The sequence below is a fragment of the Theropithecus gelada genome, chromosome 1 (assembly GCF_003255815.1).
Source record: "Theropithecus gelada isolate Dixy chromosome 1, Tgel_1.0, whole genome shotgun sequence".
In the NCBI taxonomy this organism is placed as follows: Eukaryota; Metazoa; Chordata; class Mammalia; order Primates; family Cercopithecidae; genus Theropithecus; species Theropithecus gelada.
In genome coordinates, this window is record NC_037668.1 from 120,162,807 (window position 1) to 120,182,990 (window position 20,184).

Consider the following 20,184-nt stretch of genomic DNA (forward strand, 5'->3'; position numbering starts at 1 on the left):
AGTAGCTGGGACTACAGGCGCCCGCCACCTCGCCCGGCTAGTTTTCTGTATTTTTTAGTAGAGACGGGGTTTCACCGTGTCGGCCAGGATGGTCTCGATCTCCTGACCTCGTGATCCGCCCGTCTCGGCCTCCCAAAGTGCTGGGATTACAGGCTTGAGCCACCGCGCCCGGCCCACCCTTTTTATTTTCAAGGATAATTTTATTCTGAAATTCTTATCTTTATTCATCTTTATTGGCTTTTTTTTTTTAAACATCTAAAAATAATGCCATAGCAGTCAGCTTTGTTTGTCATTACTAAAGGTTTTAGTTTCTAGAATATGGCCTTTTTTTTTTTTGAGACAGAGTCTCACTCTGTCACCCAGACTAGAGTGCAGTGGCATGATCTCAGCTCACTGCAACCTCTGCCTCCTGGGTTCAAGTGATTCTTGGGCCTCACACTCCCAAGTAGCTGGGAAGATAGGCGTGTGCCAGCACACCTGGCTAATTTTCTGGGTTTCTTTGTTTGTTTGTTGTTGTTTTGTTTTGTTTTTTGAGACAGAGTCTTGCTCTGTCCCCCAGGCTGGAGTGCAATGGCACAATCTTGGCTCACTGCAACTTCTGCCTCCCAGGTTTGAGTGATTCTCCTGCCTCAGACTCCCGAGTAGCTGGGATTACAGGCACGCGTCATCACGCCAGGCTTATTTTTGTATTTTTAGTAGAGACAGGGCTTCCCCATGTTGGGCAGGCTGGTCTCGAACTCCTGACCTCAGGTGATCCACCCACCTCGGCCTCCCAAAGTGCTGTGATTAAAGGTGTGAGCTACCACGCCCGGCCAATTTTCTGTATTTTTATTAGAGATGGGTTTCACCATGTTGGCCAGGCTGATCTTGAACTCCTGGCCTCAAGTGATCCTCCTGCCTCAGCCTCCCAAAGTGCTGGGACTACAGGCGTGAACCACTGTGCCCAGCCAGAATATGACTTTTTAAAGATAATCAGTTTCTCTCTCTAGTTACAGGTGTATAGTGTATTAAATTTCTTTGTATATCAATGGTTGTAGTGTATTCATTCTTACTAACATTTAGAATTTGTTCAAAACCATAGGATTATTATACCATTATAAAAAACCCAATGGATTTAAATACAATTAAGAAGCGCTTGGAGAATAAATATTATGTGAAGGCTTCAGAATGTATAGAAGACTTCAATACAATGTTCTCAAATTGTTATTTATATAACAAGGTATGTAAGCTTTATGTTATACTTGCTAATTCTTTGCTGTTACATATAGGAGAGAGATGTATAAAATCGTGATCATTTCAGATTTCAAGTCTCTTCATTTGAAATATTTTACGTATATGTGTGTGTGTATATATATAATTTTTTTTTTTTGAAATGGAGTCTGGCTCTGTCACCCAGGCTGGAGTGTGGTGGTGTGATCTCGGCTCACTACAACCTCCGCCCCCAGGTTCAAGTGATTCTCCTGCCTCAGCCTCCCGAGTAGTGGGGAATACAGGCACTTGCCACCCTGCCAGGCTAATTTTTTATACATTTTTTTTTAGTAGAGACGGGTTTCACCATGTTGGCCTGGCTGGTCTCGAACTCCTGACCTCAGGTGATCCACCCACCTCGGCCTCCCAAAGTTCTGGGATTATAGGTGTGAGCCACTGTGCCTGGCCAAGATCTGTTACATATTTTTAAGGACAATACTTTTTCACTGAATTTCACAATTTTCACATACCAATACTTGTTCAGTCTATTTGCTATAATATTTTTGTGCCTGAATAGCTGTAGTGGCTTGTTATGTTTTTAAACAATACCAATGAGAGCTGGTTTCTGTGAATAAAGTATTTCAGAATGTTTTCTGTTGCATTCCTGTCATTTTAGTTATGAGATAAAGGAAAAGTCTTAGTATATATTAATCTTCATTAAATTTTCACAGTATGGACCCCTGGCCATAAACTAAAAAGCCAAACCAATTGCCTACTTCTAAACTTCACAACAAGTTGATTTAAAGATCAGATATGTTCTCGCTGGGCACAGTGGCTCACAACTGTAATCCCAGCACTTTGGGAGGTGGAGGTGGGAGGATCATGAGGTGAAGAGATCGAGAACATCTTGGCCAACATAGTAAAACCCCGCCTCTACTAAAAATACAAAAATTAGCTGGGCATGGTGGCACATGCCTGTAGTCCCAGCTACTCTGGAGGCTGAGGCAGGAGAATCGTTTCAGCCCGGGAGGCGGAGGTTGCAGTGAGCCGAGATCACACCACTGCACTCATTTAAAACTATCAGCCAAATTTAAAACTATCAGCCAAATTTAAAACTATCAGCACAAATTTAAAACTATCAGCCAATGCAAATGATTTTTTTTTTCTGAGACAGGGACTCACTGTGTTGCCTAGGCTGGACTTGATCTCCTGGGCTCAAGTGATACTCCCACCTCAGCCTCCTAAGTAGCTGGGATTATAGGCACCCACCACTGCATCCAGCTCCAATGTGGATTTTTTAAAAATCGGTACCATTGGCAACTTCATTTTAATTTAACTACAATTCCAAAGGGTGCTTTCAGATGTAATATTTTTAAATGAAGTTTAGTAATTTTCCTGAGCTACCTAACTTAGAAATAAATGTTCTCTTTAAGAGAACTGTTGCTTCCTAAATTACTTACTTTTTTCTCAGTCATAAATTGAAGCAAGAGGAAGACTTGTAAGCAAATAATTAAGATTGAAAAATTTAATATGTTTTTTTTTTTTTTTTTTTTTTGAGACAAGAGTTTTCGCTCTTGTTGCCCAGGCTGGAGTGCAATGGTGCAATCTCGGCTCACCACAACCTCCACCTCCCAGTTCAAGTGATTCTCCTGCCTCAGCCTCCCTAGTAGCTGGGATTACAAACATGTGCAACCACACCCGGCTAATTTTTTTTTTTTTTTTTAAAGACATAGTTTTGATCTTGTTGCTCAGGCTGGAGCACAATGGCACTATCTCAGCTCATCGCAACCTCCGCCTCCCGGGTTTAAGCAATTCTCCTGCCTCAGCCTCCCGAGTAGCTAGGATTACAGGCATGCACCACCACGCCTGGTTAATTTTGTATTTTTAGTAGAGACGGTGTTTCTCCATGTTGGTCAGGCTGGTCTCAAACTCCCGATCTCAGGTGATCCGCCCGCTTCAGTCTCCCAAAAACTGCTGGGATTACAGGCGTGAGCCACCGCGCCCGGCCTAATCTTGTATTTTTAGTAGAGACAGGGTTTCTCTATGTTGGTCAGGCTGGTCTCGAACTCCTGACCTCAAGTAATCCACCCCCCTCAGCCTCCAAGAGTGCTGGGATTATAGGCGTGAGCCACCATGCCTGGTGAACTTCTCATTTTTAATACCTCTTTGATTTAGTAGGATTGGTTGGATTGTAATTCTCTAGTGTTCGGAAAGCCATTTGGGTACTTTTTAGAAGTTGAAGGAGTAGAATGCTAGAATTTTAAATGTGAGCTGCTTTCAACCATAGAGAATAAGAAAATAAAATGTGAGCAACTTCACTATTTTCTAAATTTATAAGAGATGAATACTGTCTAGGAGTACTGTGTTACTGTCTTCAATAAAATGGCCTGAATTTAAAACATTTGGTACAGTGACCATACTGTATATCCTTATGGTGTATTTAATATGTTTTGTAGCCTGGAGATGACATTGTTCTTATGGCACAAGCTCTCGAGAAGCTGTTTATGCAGAAGTTATCTCAGATGCCACAAGAAGAGCAAGTTGTGGGTGGTAAGGAAAGAATCAAGAAAGGTAAGGCAGGAGGTAAACACTTCATGGTTCTCTCTGTTTTTTTCCCCTCTCTGTCTCGTGTATGTGTGTGTGTGTGTGTAAATCCCTCAAAGGAGACAGACATCCAGACGTCCTACATCCTATTCTATTGATAAAAAATGTCCATTTGAAATCATCTGCCAAACCTTGATCACAAGGATGGGTATCATTCAAAAATAGTGAAGACTGCATTGATTTTGGCCTTGGAGCCAGCTTTCCTGTAGCATAATGCCATTCACATAGTAGGGATTCAGAAAATCATAGCTGTTACTACTGTTTTCAGTGGATCTTGTATCTGTGCTGTACTGATAAGAATGCCCAAATTGCTAGTGCTCTTTTTTTCCTAACTTTTTCTTCAGTCACAAAAATCTTTGGAGGAAATCCTCTTTACAACTAATAATCATATTGTTTAAATATGGTGTTTCAAAAATCTTAAGTATCCAAATAGATTTATTGTAGAGGTTAACCAAGAATGTAGTAAATGTTGGTTTATCTTTGGATCACTTAAGCAGTGTAATCTTTAAGTTCTTAGTCATTCCATGTTAGTTTCCTCATTTATATTATCAGGAAAATATTTATTTATTTTTTATTTTTGAGACTGTGTCTTCGCTCTGTCACCCAGGCTGGAGTGCAGTGGCACAATCTCGGCTCACTGCAAGCTCCGCCTCACTCCTGCCTCAGCCTCCCGAGTCGCTGGGACTACAGACGCCCACTACCACACCCAGCTAATTTTTTGTATTTTTTTTTTTAGTAGAGACAGGATTTCACCATGTTAGCCAGGATGGTCTCGATCTCCTGACGTCGTGATCTGCCCGCCTCAGCCTCCCACAGTGCTGGGATTACAGGCGTGAGCCACCGCACCCGGCCCGAAAAATATTTTTCTTTCATGATTGTAAATGTTTATAAAGTGTATAGTTAAGTGCCTGAGATGTAGGAGGCTTGTAATAGGTTCATGGCAGAAGTTGATTTTTTTTTTCAGGTTTTTATTGATAGTAATACATACTTTTTTATTGCTAATAGATCCTTAAGGTGGGTCATAACTTACAGTGCTTTAACCAAATCTATGAGATATTCACTGATTATTTAAGTCGTTATTCTTATTTTAGAAAAGGTTGATCTAATGTCTGACAATGTGAGACCTAGGCTTCTACAAGAAGATTTAAGTAAGCCCTTATGAGGTAGATAGTACATAGATCAGTATGGTATTTAAATTGTAAAACCAACGTGCTAATTGTTGCTGACTTAAATTATTACCCTTAGCAAGATAAAAATTGTTATTTTTTCCATTTAATGTTGTTAGAAGGTAAAAATTATTGATCTTCTCATTGATCTTTTATCTGAGGGAAACATGCTCTTAGCAGTTACCTGAGCATCTGAAACAAATAGCTACAACTTAACTTTCAAGTGTTTCTTTAAGGTTTTTTTTTGTTTTGTTTTGTTTTGTACTTTTTAGTAGAGACAGGGTTTCACCATGTTAGACAGGCTGGTCTCAAACTCCTGACCTCAGGTGATCCACCCACCTTGGCCTCCCAAAGTGCTGTGATTACAGGCATGAGCCACTGCGCCAGGCCTACGTTTAAGTTTTTTGTTAGAAATAAAACTTGAAAAAACTTACAAGGCAATGCATTATGGAAAAAAATTAAGACAATGCATTATGACACGTGTCAGATGAAATTACATGTAATATATACTGTGTTTCAAAAGAATGAGAACATTTGTTTTATTTCGAGACAGGTCTCATTCTGTCACCCTGGCTGGAGTGCAGTGGCACTCCACGATCACAGTTCACTGCAGTCTCGAGCTCCTGGGCTTAAACAGTCCTCCCACTTTAGCCTCCCAAGTACCCAATATTAAAGACATGTGCCACCACACCCAGCTAATTTTTTTGTTTCTTATAGAGGTGGGGTCTCATTTTGTTGCCCAGGCTGATCTTGAACTCCTGGCTTCAAATGATCCTCATGCCTTGGCCTCCCAAAGTGCTAGGATTACAGGCATGAGCCACCATGCATGGCCAAGAGTGAGAAATTGATATGTGATGTGTGCTAGTACATTTTATATTGCTATAAATACCTGGCTGTTCATTGTGGCTCATGGCCATAATGCCAGCACATTGGGAAGCCAAGATGGGAGGATTACATGAGCCCAGGAATTCAAGACCAGCCTGAGCAAGACAGAAGGACCCTTTACAGAAAAATTTAAAACTTTGCCAGGTATGGTGGCATGCACCTGTAGTCCCAGCTCATCAAGAGCCTGAGGTGGGAGGATTGCTTGAGCCCAGGAGTTTGAAGGTGCAGTGAGTCATGATCACACCACTGCAACAGAGTGACAGAGTGAGACCCTGTCTCAAAAAGAAAAAAAAAAGAAAGAAACGAAATATGTGAGGCTGGGTAATTTACAAAGAAAAGAGGTTTATTTGGCTCATGGTTTTGCAGGCTGTATAAGTATGGCACCAGCATCTGCTTAGCTTCTGGGCCTCAGGAAGCTTTCAATCATGATCAGAGGCAAAGAGGGAGCTGTTGTATCACATGGCAAGGTGGGGTTAGGGAGGAGGTGCTCTTTTAAGCAACCAGATCTTGTGTGAACTCATAGAGTGAGCACTCCCTCATTACATCGAGGACAGCACCAAGAGAATCATGAGGGATCTACCCTCATGACCCAAGCACCTCCCACACCAGGCCCCACCACCAACATTGGAGGTCACATTTCAACATGAGATTTGAAGAGGACGAAACATCCAAACCATATCACGCTGGAAAAGTTGGGAAAGGCTTTAGAGGTGCTATAAGTTATGTTTGACCTCAAAGGATAGGTAGGATTTGGCTTCAGAGTGAATGTCTAAGTTTAAAAAACTTCTGACAGAAGCATTCCACTACCAGAGTCATGTCTTTGTTAGTCACGGTAGTAGGGAAATTGTCATATGATGACATGTTGATAATTTATGGCAAAGAAAACTCGGTATTAAATTGATGATATTGATTGAGCAAATACTTGAGTGCTGATTATGTACCACAACACTGTTCTGTGCTCTTGAGATATTATCACTGAATAAAACAAAAACTTTGCCATCTTGGAATTTATATTCTAGTAGGAAGTGAGAGACAAACATGACAGATTCAGTGGAGGCCTCGTTGAGAAGTGAAGATTTGCAAGAAGAACATTCCAGGCGGAGGAATCGGCTAGAGCAAAGGCCTATAACAGATCCTCCATCACTTTGAGCCATGCCTTCATTTGTGAATCGATCTTGCCATCTCAACCATTTTATTCCTTTGTTATCTCCCTTTTTTCTTGCATCATTAATCTCTCCTCCTCTATGGGGTTAGTTTCATTACCCTATAAACTGGCTCTAGTATCTCATCTTTAAAATACTCCTTTATTCATATTCTTCCAGCTATTGTTCCTTTTTTTCTTTCTTCCTGTATACTCATGTACTCCCCTTAGCACAAGTTCTAGCTTTATTTCACCACCAAAGACGTTTTGTCAGTCAGGGTCACTTGTAGTCTTCATTCTGCAAAATTTAAGTAGTGTTTTTTTCTATTCTCATTTTATTTGACTTCTGTCAGTATTTGCCTTAGGAGACTACTGTGTCTTTTTAAAAATGCTTTTATTTCTTCGTGCACACACTAATCATGTGTACTTACTTCCCATTCTATAGTTCTCTTGACCTAGCTGTCTTCTTCTTACCTGTATAGTGACATCTTAGTTGTCAGCTTTAGAGAGGGAGGCCTTCCTTGGCTACCCTGTCCATAATAGTTCTCTGTCTTAGTTTAGTTAGTAACGTGTATATTTCCTTCCTAACACTTAGCATCACTTGTACTCAATATGATTACTTATTTTTTGTCTGTTTCTTACACTGGACAGTAAGCTCCAAGAGCAGATACTATGTCTGTCTTGTTCATTTTTGAGCCCAGGAGGTTGAAGGTGCAGTGAGTCATGATCACACCACTGCAACAGAGTGACAGAGCGAGACCCTGTCTCAAAAAAAAAAAAAGAAAAGACATATGTGAGAATTTGTGCCCTAGCACCTAAAATGGTGCCCAACACAATAGGCATGCAGTAAATATTTACTGTGTTTCTCTCATGTACCAAGTACTGCATTAGGTACAAGAGATTTAGGGGTGACCAAAACAAAGTGCCCTTACCCTCACAGAGCTTTTTATTGTGAGAGACAGAGACAAAATTAAGTAATTGTAACTATTCCTCACTATGCGGATCTAATTAGCTCCCAAGTTCAAAGAGTAACAACAGTTGGAATATCAAAGAATGTGAGATTATCTGAATGTATTTGATTCCTAAGTTTTAAAGAGTAGTGACAACTCAGATATTGAGGAATATCAGCCCTGTCTTAAAATACATTCAGATTTACTTAGTTTCTGAGTTTGTTTTGCAAGAATTGAAGGGCCAGAAATAGCTATATGTTGTATATCAAATGTAATAATGGCATGGAAAAAATAAAGCAGAATAAGAGCTATACAGTTGATGAGTGGGGATAGGGTAGAATGAAAATGTTATTTTTTATAGGGTGGTTGAGAAGGTGACATTTGAGTAAATGCCTGAAGGAAATGTTGGAATGAGGCATAAGGATATCTTATTTTAGGCAAAACAAATAGTCTTCTTCTGCTTACTAAATTTGAGCAAGGCCAATAGGCTAGAGTGAGGTAAGGACAGAGGGAAGTAATAAGAAGTGAGGTTGGAAGGAGGGAAGAAGTACGGAGAAGAGGACAAGCAGGTCGCATATATGCTATGAGCACTTTGGTTTTTACTTAGCGAGATTACAAGTCGTCACTAATTTGAGTTTTAAAAGATCACTTTGACAGCTGTTTTGGGGATAGACTATAGAGTACCAAAGCAGAAGGAAGACCTGCGTGGATGTTATTGCAGTAATTGAGTTGTGCACTGATGATGCCTTGGGCTGGAGTGAATGCCGCTTGTGAGAAGTGTTTGGAGTCTAGATAGGAAGAGAATGCTAACAGGGTTTGCTGCTGGGTTGGATATGGAGTTTGAGAGACAGTGGAATCAAAGATGACTTCAGGGTTTTTGTTGTGAACAATTAGAAGAGTAGAGTTGCCTTGATGGAAGGTTGAACTCTTTTTTTTTTTTTTGAGACAGAGTCTTTGCTCTGTCGCCCAGGCTGGGGTGCAGTGGCCGGATCTCAGCTCACTGCAAGCTCCGCCTCCCGGGTTTAGACCATTCTCCTGCCTCAGCCTCCCGAGTAGCTGGGACTACAGGCGCCCGCCACCTCGCCCGGCTAGTTTTTTGTATTTTTTAGTAGAGACGGGGTTTCACCGTGTTAGCCAGGATGGTCTCGATCTCCTGACCTCGTGATCCGCCCGTCTCGGCCTCCCAAAGTGCTGGGATTACAGGCTTGAGCCACCGTGCCCGGCCTGAACTCTTGAAATAACAGACTTCAGAGTGATATGATCCAAACGTCTGAAGTCATAACATTCTGTAAAAACAGATAGGGCAGAAGAACATGACAATTGTTCTTTTGGCAGAATTTTCTGAAGAATGTATTGATAAGAGAATCATATTCACATCTTTTGTTCTGTGATGGACTATGTGTAACAATTAATGAAATCCTTGGATGTTTATGCAGAGCATTCTGAAGACCTCACATAGTACTGTGTGGTTGGTCTCCAGAGTATCTGAAATTTTTGCTTATGTTCACAGCTACCTGAAGCTAACCACATGGCTCTATTATTAGTCTTGGTTTAAGCCAGGCACCTTTTTGAATAAAGCTGGTAAACCTACCATTAATAACAAATGTTGAAGTCTCCGTTATTATATCTTTATATCTAAATTGGTCTAATCTGTCTAATCCTGTGTGTGTAGATTTCAAAATGAAATAAGTATCCTATGCTTATATTGCTAAAAAGCTGAACTAAATGAATTGAAATAGAAAATAAGACAGAAAGTGGTGTTTTATACTTTATTCATTCATATATTTGATTCTGGCTCATACTTTTCCAGGCACTCAACAGAATATATCTGTTTTTTCTGCTAAAGAAAAGTCATCGCCCAACGCAACAGAAAAAGTATTTAAGCAGCAAGCAATTCCTTCTGTATTTTCTAAGACATCTCTTTCTCCCTTGAACGTGGCACAAGGAGCTTCAGTCAACTCCAGTTCACAAACTGTGGCCCAAGTAAGTTTATTATAGTTTTAAAATCATTGCCTTTTAATTTTGGATTTTTTTTTCAGTTAATAGGAAAATTAGTCTTCAACTGATCTAGCAATTTTTCTTTTTTAATTCATTTAGCATCTAGCAATCTGAAATCATACTGTTTCTACCTCTCTATGCATTTTATGAATAGAGACCTAAGAGGCTAGCCAAATTTTAGATATTTCTTAGGTAGAATTTGTACTCTTTGGGTGTCTTGATAGTATTAATATCAGAAGTTGTTTACCTACATAGTTTTCTTTTAAAAATCATATATTCTTGCTGATTTTCAGGTATTCAGAAACTTCGGTATAACTATGACTTTGATTTTTTACTTTTCATTCATCTTAAGGTTTGCACAAGACATTCTTTGGTATGTGGGAAGATAATATTAGAACTATTTAGTTTGCCTACAAAAGGAAATTAACCTTTAGCAATATTTAATACATGGATTGACAACAATATTTGTAAATTATCTATATAAAGATTTGGTGCCAATAATCTTTCCCTTTTTTCTTTTAAGTGATAAGGAACTATTGCTCTGAATATCACTTTAAATATATTTTGTTGTTGTTGAATTGTTCTGTTTTAGGTTACAAAGGGTGTGAAGAGGAAAGCAGATACAACAACTCCTGCAACTTCAGTAGTTAAAGCAAGTAGTGAATTTTCTCCAGCATTCACAGAAAAATCAGTGACATTGCCACCTATAAAAGAAAATATGCCAAAGAATGTTTTGCCAGATTCTCAGCAACAATATAATGTTGTGAAGAGTGTTAAAGTAACTGAACAATTAAGGCACTGTAGTGAGATTCTTAAAGAAATGCTTGCAAAGAAACATTTTTCATATGCATGGCCCTTTTATAATCCTGTTGACGTTAATGCTTTGGGACTCCATAACTACTATGACATTGTCAAAAATCCAATGGATCTTGGAACTATTAAGGTAAATGTTGCCTTAATAGGAAGAACTTCTTTTTCTTGATTATAAAAGTAATTCATCATTGCAAAGAAATCTTAAAATCTAGAAAAAGATGAAGGAAATTAAGATCATCAGAGTCATACTGCCTGGAGTGAGTCACTGGAAATTTTAAAAATATATCTTTTTGTTTTCTTCCACTTGAACATGTCCATGGTTCTAGACCACGCACAGTGGCTCATGCCTGTAATCCTGGCACTTTAGGAGGCCAAGGCGGGCAAATCACTTGAGGCCAGGAGTTCGAGACCAGCCTGGCCATGGCAAAACCTCGTCTCTAATAAAAATACAAAAAAAAAAAAAAGCTGGGAATGGTGGTGCCTGCCTATGGTCCCAGCTACTCCAGAGGCTGAGTCACGAGAAACACTTGAACGCAGGAGGAGGAAGGGTTGCAGTGAGCCGAGATCATGCACTGCACTCCAGGCTGGGTGACAGAGGGAAATTCTGTCTCAAAAAAAAAAAGATTATATGAAAACACTCTACTTTTGTGATTTTGTTCCAGTTCTCTTTACCTGGAATGTCCTCCTTCCTTATCTCTACTTATCAAAATTCACTGGATTTTTTTTCAAAGTCTAAAAAATATGAAACAAATGTTGCAAAATTTTAACATTTGTCAAATCTGGATGGTGGGCAACTGTTTTCTGTATATATGAATTATTTTGTAATATGAACATTTAATATCGGTGCTCAAATAATTATTGAATTGAACTATTTGTTTGTGAATCCTGTAGTTTTTCTTTAATTTAGGAGAAAATGGATAACCAAGAATATAAGGATGCATACAAATTTGCGGCAGATGTTAGATTAATGTTCATGAATTGCTACAAGTACAATCCTCCAGATCACGAAGTTGTGACAATGGCAAGAATGCTTCAGGTGAGCCATTACTTGTGCTCTGAAAGTGTTTTTCCTCTGAACATAGTTTAAACATCTTTTAGAACCATAACTTAAGAGATAAAGAATAATAACACCCACATCTCTTAAGTATTAAATGGCAAAAACCACAATTGCTTTTGCACCAACAAAATAGTTTATGAATTATACTTTTAAAACTGAGAGGGTTGTATGTTTTTTTGTTTGTCTGTTTGAGTTCTTGCATCCTTTAGTAGTGAATATTTTAATGAAGCTGCCCTGCATACAAAGGAAACTGGGGAAATATTAGTGAAGAGGGGATGTAGATATATATATGGTTGACTAGAGCCCATGTCCCACTGAGGGGACAGTCTAAATGAACCATTTGGAGGTAATAGAATGATCTACCAACTATAGGGCCCTTGAAAGAAGATCCCGTGTATTACTTGAGAGGTCTATCTTGCCTGAAAAAAATGGAGAAAAGTTGCTAAGTTTGGCAGGCAGAGAAGCATGAGTCTTTTTTTTTTTGACATGGAGTTTCATTCTCGTTGTCCAGGCTGGAGTGTAGTGGCACAATCTTGGTTCACTGCAACCTCCGCGTCCCAGGTTCAAGTGGTTCTCTTGCCTTAGCCTCCCAAGTAGCTGGGATTTACAGGCATGTGCCACCACACCCGACTAATTTTGTATTTTTAGTAGAGATGGGGTTTCTCCATGTTGGTCAGGCTGATCTTGATTTCCCCATCTGAGGTGATCCACCCACCTCGGCCTCCCAAAGTGCTAGGATTACAGGCATGAGCCACGGCACCTGGCCTGCATAAATCTTAATATGTTTCTTCTGATATATCTTAAAGGCAAAAAGAATTCTGGTCAAAATATGGCACTGAAATGTACCTTTTATTAAAAGCTATAATTGCTGGATTAAATTAAAAATGCAGAAAACCATAACAAACTAATTTTTCATTATAGGATGTTTTCGAAACGCATTTTTCAAAGATCCCAGTTGAACCTGTTGAGAGTATGCCTTTATGTTACATCAAAACAGATATCACAGAAACCACTGGTAGAGAGAACACTAATGAAGCCTCCTCTGAAGGGAACTCTTCTGGTGATTCTGAAGATGAACGAGTTCAGCGTCTTGCAAAGCTTCAGGAGCAGGTAGTTGATTGTATTGATACAAATTTTGATAGTCTATGAGCACTAATCTATCAGGAAATTTTTTCTGCAGATTTAAAGCTGTTATAATTAAATCATTTCATAACTGTGGCTTTATTTACTTATTGGCAAATTTGTAATGTTTAATAGTCTTTCGTAATCAAATATTTATTATAAAAATCTGTTATTTAAAAAAATTATGTCATCCCTAATCATGAGTGGTTGATTCTCATTGAAATGATTTATGAAATAATCAGAGAGATTTTATGGATGAGGTCTTATTTAACATTAACTACTTTTTTTTTTTTTTTTTTTTTTTTTTTTTTTTTTTTTGAGACGGAGTCTGGCTCTGTCGCCCGGGCTGGAGTGCAGTGGCCGGATCTCAGCTCACTGCAAGCTCCGCCTCCCGGGTTTACGCCATTCTCCTGCCTCAGCCTCCCGAGTAGCTGGGACTACAGGCGCCCGCCACCTTGCCCGGCTAGTTTTTTGTATTTTTTAGTAGAGACGGGGTTTCACCGTGTTAGCCAGGATGGTCTCGATCTTCTGACCTCGTGATCCGCCCGTCTCGGCCTCCCAAAGTGCTAGGATTACAGGCTTGAGCCACCGCGCCCGGCAACATTAACTACTTTTTATGATAACATGTTAAACTGTTCTGGAGCTCAAGACTCAAAAATCAGTGATTAAAAACCAGCCGGACACCGTGGCTCACGCCTGTAACCCCAATACTTTGGGAGGCCAAGGTGGAAGGATTGCTTAGGCCCAGGAGTTCAAGCTTGGGCAACATAGTGAGACCATGTCTCTACAAAAAAATCAAAAAAATGTGGCAGGAGGATCACTTGAGCCTAGGAGGTTGAGGTTGCAGTGAGCCAGGATCACAACACTGCACTCCCACCTGACAGAGCAAGACCCTGGCTCAAAAAAACAAAAAAGACCGCCTGGAAATGTTATTTATTATTGATCTGTTTGTAGATGAATATTTAAGTTTATGAGTTGAGCACATGATAGTTTTTGTAATTTAAAACATGGTAAAACATGCCCTTTAAAAATTCAGTGCATTTGTGGAATTAAATAAAAACTTGAAGGAAATGTAATAAGAAATGAATTTCACAAAAGACACTCTTGACTTTGGAGTGGCTTCATTTTTTTTCTAGTTTCTTTAATTATTTAGAGACATGAATGTTTACAGATTTTTTTTTATTTTATCAGCTTAAAGCTGTACATCAGCAGCTCCAGGTTTTGTCCCAAGTACCTTTCCGTAAACTAAATAAAAAGAAAGAGAAGTCTAAAAAGGAAAAGAAAAAAGAAAAGGTTAATAACAGCAATGAAAATCCAAGAAAAATGTGTGAGCAAATGAGACTAAAGGAAAAGTCCAAGAGAAAGTAAGTATCTTTTATTATGATAGCTTATTAAGACAATAACGATAAGTTGGACTAAATTTAGTTTTTGTTACAGTCAGCCAAAGAAAAGGAAACAACAGTACGTTGGTCAAAAATCTGAAGATGAAGATAATGCTAAACCTATGAACTATGATGAGAAAAGGCAGTTAAGTTTGAATATAAACAAACTCCCTGGAGATAAACTTGGGCGAGTAGTTCATATAATACAGTCAAGAGAGCCTTCTCTGAGCAATTCCAATCCTGATGAGATAGAGATAGACTTTGAAACACTGAAAGCATCAACACTAAGAGAATTAGAAAAATATGTTTCCGCGTGTCTAAGAAAGAGACCATTAAAACCTCCTGGTATGTATTTCTGCATATTAATAGAAATCAGTTTTGTATTTGGGTTGGTTTTTGGTTATACTCACTTTCTTCCCTCCTAACACAGCTAAGAAAATAATGATGTCCAAAGAAGAACTTCACTCACAGAAAAAAAAGGAGTTGGAAAAGCGGTTACTGGATGTTAATAATCAGTTAAATTCTAGAAAACGTCAAACAAAATGTAGGTGGCAGTTTTTATATTTATTTACTTATTTTTGTAGAGAGAGGGTCTTGTGACATTGCCCAGGCTGGTCGTGAACTCCTGGCCTCATGTGATTCTCCCACTTTGGCCTCTCAAAGTGCTGGGATTACAGGCATGAGTGAGCATGCCCAGCCTAGGTGGCAGTTTTTAAATGTTCCTGCAACTGTTTAATTCTTCTGGCATTTTAATGTTTCTCTGTTTTGTAGCTGAGAAAACGCAACCGTCCAAAGCTGTTGGAAGTGTTTCCCGTCTGAGTGAGAGCAGCAGCAGCAGCAGCAGCTCATCAGAGTCTGAAAGTAGCAGCAGTGACTTAAGCTCTTCAGACAGCAGTGGTTCTGAATCAGGTTAGCTGTCCCCTTAAATGTACCTCTGTTGGTGGGAGCATTTTTTTTCCTGTAATATTGATTTATATTTTGAAGAAATATTTGTTACTTACCCAGAATCCATGTTTTGTATATCATGCTAATTATTTAATTGCATGTTGACAATCTTAGTATTTTCCCTAAAAGAGATACTGTGTAAGATGAAACTTCATATTACATGTATATGACGTGTAGGTTTGTAATGTTGAAAAAGTTTACTCAAGGAGGGATAGTCTCAATAATTTCAAATCTTAATATCAAAATATATCAGATAATAAAATAATCTTGTTTTATAAAATAAAAGATTGAGAGCACCTTTCGCTTTACTCTCCATGATCTATCAAATCACTGTCATGTTGCAAGGGTTGCCATGTGGTGATACTATGTTCTGAATTGAATAATCATTTTGAGTTAAGAAACCAGTCATCCCAGAAGCTATAAATCAGATTATTTTTCTGCTTCTTTGGTTTCTTCACTGTAAAATATTTTCTTCCATCTATAGAAAAATGTACTTTAAATTCAGATTCTCAGCTATGCTCAAGTGACCTATTGTATAGTTTAGCAGTTGTGTCAAGCTTAGGTCACTTATGTTTTCTTTGTGCTTTTCTATTAATGATTACATAGTTGATAAGTAATCACTACCCCAAGAATACTGACTTGGCAGTGGTCCATCTTTATTGACCAAAAGGCAAATTCAGAATATAGGACACTTGTCCCTAAATTTTGCTTTATTTTAAATGAAGTATTTCTTGTGAAATTCAGTTCTCTTTTTAAAGAAATATCTCACACAGAATGTTGTGACATCAGGAATTCTTAGCATTATTAAAAGCATCCCTCTTTTTTCAGTGTGGTAGTACGGTCTGCTGAATTGCAATACATTCTATTTAACTCTTAGTTCTGTTTAGTTTGCATTTATATGGTGCTGATTGCTGTGTTTTGCTTTTACATTTCTAAAGTATATAGTGATAAACATTTTTGGAGAATAAACAGAATTTTTACTTTCTTTGGAATTTGTCATACTAGAAAATTTAAAAAGGTAGGGCTCTGATTATACAGTATTTCCTTATTTGACTTCTAAGCATAGAACAATACTGGAAAAACTTAAGTTGCATTTAGTATTTTCAGTTGTAATTAGCATTTGTAACTTCATCTAATAAAGCATTTGTGGTCTAATAAGTTAGAGCACTTTGTCTTTTATTTGTAGGATAAAACTCTTACTGTACCTGTTAGTTTGAATTATCTAATTATAATAAATGCTTCAAGTGTTAGAGGAAAAGTACAATATAATACAGAGTTTTCAATAAAGTACCTTAATTTTAATATGAATTATCAGTTTCTGATACAATATTATTATATGTTGCTTGGAGGAAAGAATGTTTATCACTAACTTGTGTTCTTAAAATTGTGCAATATATATTCTCTGTTTTCCTAACATTCTATCAGAATAACTCAGCCTCAGAATTCAAATCTTTTTTTTTTTTTTTTTTTTTTTGAGACAGAGCCTCCCTTTGTTGCCCATGCTAGAGTGCAGTGGTGTGATCTTGGCTCACTGCAAGCTCCGCCTCCCGGGTTTACCACATTCTCCTGCCTCAGCTTCCCGAGTAGCCGGGACTACAGGCATCTGCCACGATGCCTGGCTAATTTTTTGTATTTTCAGTGGAGACGGGGTTTCACCCTGTTAGCCAGGATAGTCTCGATCTCCTGACCTCATGATCCGCCCACCTCGGCCTCCCAAAGTGCTGGGATTACAGGCGTCAGCCCCCGTGCCTGTTAATTTTTTGTATTTTTAGTAGAGATGATGTTTCATCATGTTGACTAGGCTGGTCTGAAACTCCTGACCTCAGGTGATCTGCCCACCTCGGCCTCCCAAAGTGCTGGGATTACAGGCGTGAGCCATTGTGCCTCGTCTTTAGTAATTTTTTCTTAATGTAGTTTTCATTTAGTATCTGTCTTCCTGGATTTTCTTATAGCAATTTGGCTATATGCAATTTTTTAAAGCAAGTCATTCTTTTATAATGTTTGTGTCAGAGAGCTTTAATTACTTTCTCTAAAGTTTTTTTTTTTTTTCTTTTTTTCCTGAGACGGAGTCTCACCTTGTTGCCCAGGCGGGAGTGCAGTGGCCCAAACTCGGCTTACTGCAAGCCCCGGCTCACTGCAAGCTCCGCCTCCCTGCAAGCTCCGCCTCCCAGCTTCACACCATTCGCCTGTCTCAGCCTCCGGAGTAGCTGGGACTAGAGGTACCCGCCACCACGCCCAGCTAATTTTTTGTATTTTTTAGTAGAGTCGGGGTTTCACCGTGTTACCCAGGATGATCTTGATCTCCTGACCTCGTGATTCGCCCGTCTTGGCCTCCCAAAGTGCTGGGATTACAGGCGTAAGCCATCGCACCCAACCTAAAGTTTTAAATATTATTGACTTCTTATAGTTATGCTGTATTATGAGTTGGTCTCTCTTTACTACAATACCATTATGCTGTTTAGGTGGGGCAAATGTTTTAAGATTTAATATCTGAAAAATCTTTGAGTGTTGTGAGTAATATTGAAGCTATTTATTATTCCATGTTACTTAAATGGTTATCTTTCATCATTCCCAAACTTCAGTTTATGCACTTTAGAAAATATAGACTTAGTTCTGCTTTGAGAGCTTGTTTGGAGGGTCTAGTAGGGGAGCACAGCTACTCGTATACCCTTGACCAATGAACAGTCCTCCTCTATCAGAGAAGGTCCTCTTTGACCAAATGCACAGCTTCGGGAGAGATGTACATGGAGTGGTGAGGGAGGAAGGAGATACCTTCCTGGCCATCCAGATCAGCTGAATCAACCCTTTGACCAATGGGGTGACAGGTGTTGCAACCAGATCACCCTCACTCACTTAATTCTGCTTTGTTAAGTAGGACTGATCACATGGTGGAGCACTGATTTACAAGGAAAGTTTTATTTAAAAATCTACCAAATTCACTTAATTCTCATTTTAAACAAGATATTAAATCAGTTTCAAGATAGTCATAATGAAATCCCAAATCCTTGAAAAATGAGAATGAGAGCTCTATGGACTGGAAGCAGCATGTCATTGCAAATTTTAATGTGATTTTATTTTATTTATCTTTTTAACTGGTGTCAGCATATGCAGATAAGTCAAGAACATTTATTAAACATCAGTATAAATATAAAATCTTTTAAAATGATTTTTCATGACTAAAATCATTAAATGTCAGATCAAAGATGTAGCCAAGCCTTGAAAATGAAATCAATTCTAATGCACGTATCTTATGTTGACTAGGCTGTGCTAGTATGCACGCATAAGCTATTGAGAGTTTTCTAATGCTCAACAATCTTGGGGTTACCTTGAGTGATTTATAGGGAGGAATATAACTAATAGCTTTAATCCTGTGACTAGTAATGATACTGAAAAAAAAAAAAATCAAAAGGAACAGCTCATCAATAGGAGTACTTTTAATAAAAACCTTCCTTATAGGGAATAACTCCAGGAACTGTCTAAATATAAGCCCAGATACTTGATTAGTGTGAAATAGAATTTTTTCAGTGTACTTAATTTCAATTTTTGCACAGTTAAACACAAACTAAACGGTCATGACATCATTGTTTTTCTTTAGCTGTTTAAGACTTAAAGTGAATTTGTCACTTCATCCTTTGGACTCTTTACATTTTATTGGATTTAGTGTAATGTTTGGAGAAAGAAATTTATTCTTTAAATAACATTTGTTTCTTTTTTAAAAAGCTTCCTTAGTTATGGGTGACATCAAACAGGAATAAATAAATTTGTAATTTTAGTACTACAACCTAGGTCTTCTATAGATATGACAAGGATATGATTTTTTTCATGCAAGGTTTGAAAACTGACAAACTTTGTTCAAGCCTAGATTTTAACTTTTTAGAGGAGGATGATTTAGTAAGTGCAGGAAGTATACAAAGAAAGCCTCTAAATAATGTTTGCCATTCAGACTAGAAAGCTAAAGGTAAATGACTAGAGTTTATTAAATTATTTTAGACTTTTATAAATTTCTTTTTTTTTTTTTTTTTTTTTTTTTATTTGAGACAGAGTCTCACTGTTGCCGAGGCTGGAGGGCAGTGGCTCCATCTCAGCTAACTGCAACCTCTGCCTCCTAGGTTCCAGCAATTCTCATGCCTCAGCCTTCCAAGTAGCTGGGCAACAGACGTGCACCACCAAGCCTGGTTAATTTTTGTATTTTTAGTGGAGACTGGGTTTCACCATGTTGGCCAGGCTGGTCTTGAACTCCTGGCTTCAAGCGATCTGCCTGCCTCGGCCTCCCAAAGTGCTGGGATTACAGGCATGAGCCACCACACCTGGCCTACCAATCACTTTTCTATAATCTGTCCTCTATAACAAAAGTGTGATTTCTTTTTCTAATTTAAAAGTCTTTGGTAATTATTTCTGCTGTATATGGCATCATATTCTGTTGTGTGTATGTTGTTGTTTTTTTGTTTTTTGTTTTTTGTTTTTTTGAGATGGAATCTCACTCTGTTGCCCAGGCTGGAGTGCAGTGGCATGATCTCGGCTCACTGCAACCTCCACCTCCTGGGTTCAAGCAATTCTCCTGCCTCAGCGTCCTGAGTAGCTGTAGCTACAAGTGCATGCCACCACCCCCAGCTAACTGTTTTTGGTATTTTTTAGTAGAGACGGGGTTTCACCATATTGGCCAGGCTGGTCTCGAACTCCTGACCTCATGATCCACCCGCTTCAGCCTGCCTTGGCCTCCCAAAGTGCTGGGATTACAGGTGTGAGCCGCTGTGCCGGGTCTTGTTTTTTTTGTTTTGTTTTGTTTTGTTTTTTGTTTTTTGAATTGTATTATGTTCCTATTCAACTTTTCAGGTTTTTTAGTTCAAATTGGCTTGCTAATAATATTTAGTATCTCTGGAACATCTATCTCAGTGCTTTGATTGGTGATAGGTAGTAAACTCTTCAATCAGAT

The 20,184-nt window shown here is 38.6% G+C and overlaps 1 protein-coding gene across 5 annotated transcripts in view; it reads left to right on the forward strand.

Moving 5' to 3' along the window:
- The window catches only part of BRDT (bromodomain testis associated), a 62,277-nt gene that overhangs the window by 14,054 nt on the left and 28,039 nt on the right, over positions 1-20,184 (forward strand). For 3 of the 5 annotated variants that reach the window (XM_025386024.1, XM_025386015.1, XM_025386007.1), the window contains 10 exons: positions 1,082-1,219; positions 3,645-3,759; positions 9,745-9,917; positions 10,525-10,875; positions 11,653-11,781; positions 12,724-12,912; positions 14,116-14,288; positions 14,362-14,651; positions 14,737-14,850; positions 15,078-15,215. In XM_025386024.1, the coding sequence (XP_025241809.1) occupies positions 1,082-1,219; positions 3,645-3,759; positions 9,745-9,917; positions 10,525-10,875; positions 11,653-11,781; positions 12,724-12,912; positions 14,116-14,288; positions 14,362-14,651; positions 14,737-14,850; positions 15,078-15,215 (1,810 nt within the window). The remainder of the gene's footprint in view (positions 1-1,081; positions 1,220-3,644; positions 3,760-9,744; positions 9,918-10,524; positions 10,876-11,652; positions 11,782-12,723; positions 12,913-14,115; positions 14,289-14,361; positions 14,652-14,736; positions 14,851-15,077; positions 15,216-20,184) is intronic. The other 2 variants (XM_025386040.1, XM_025386031.1) reach the window with 1 other exon arrangement.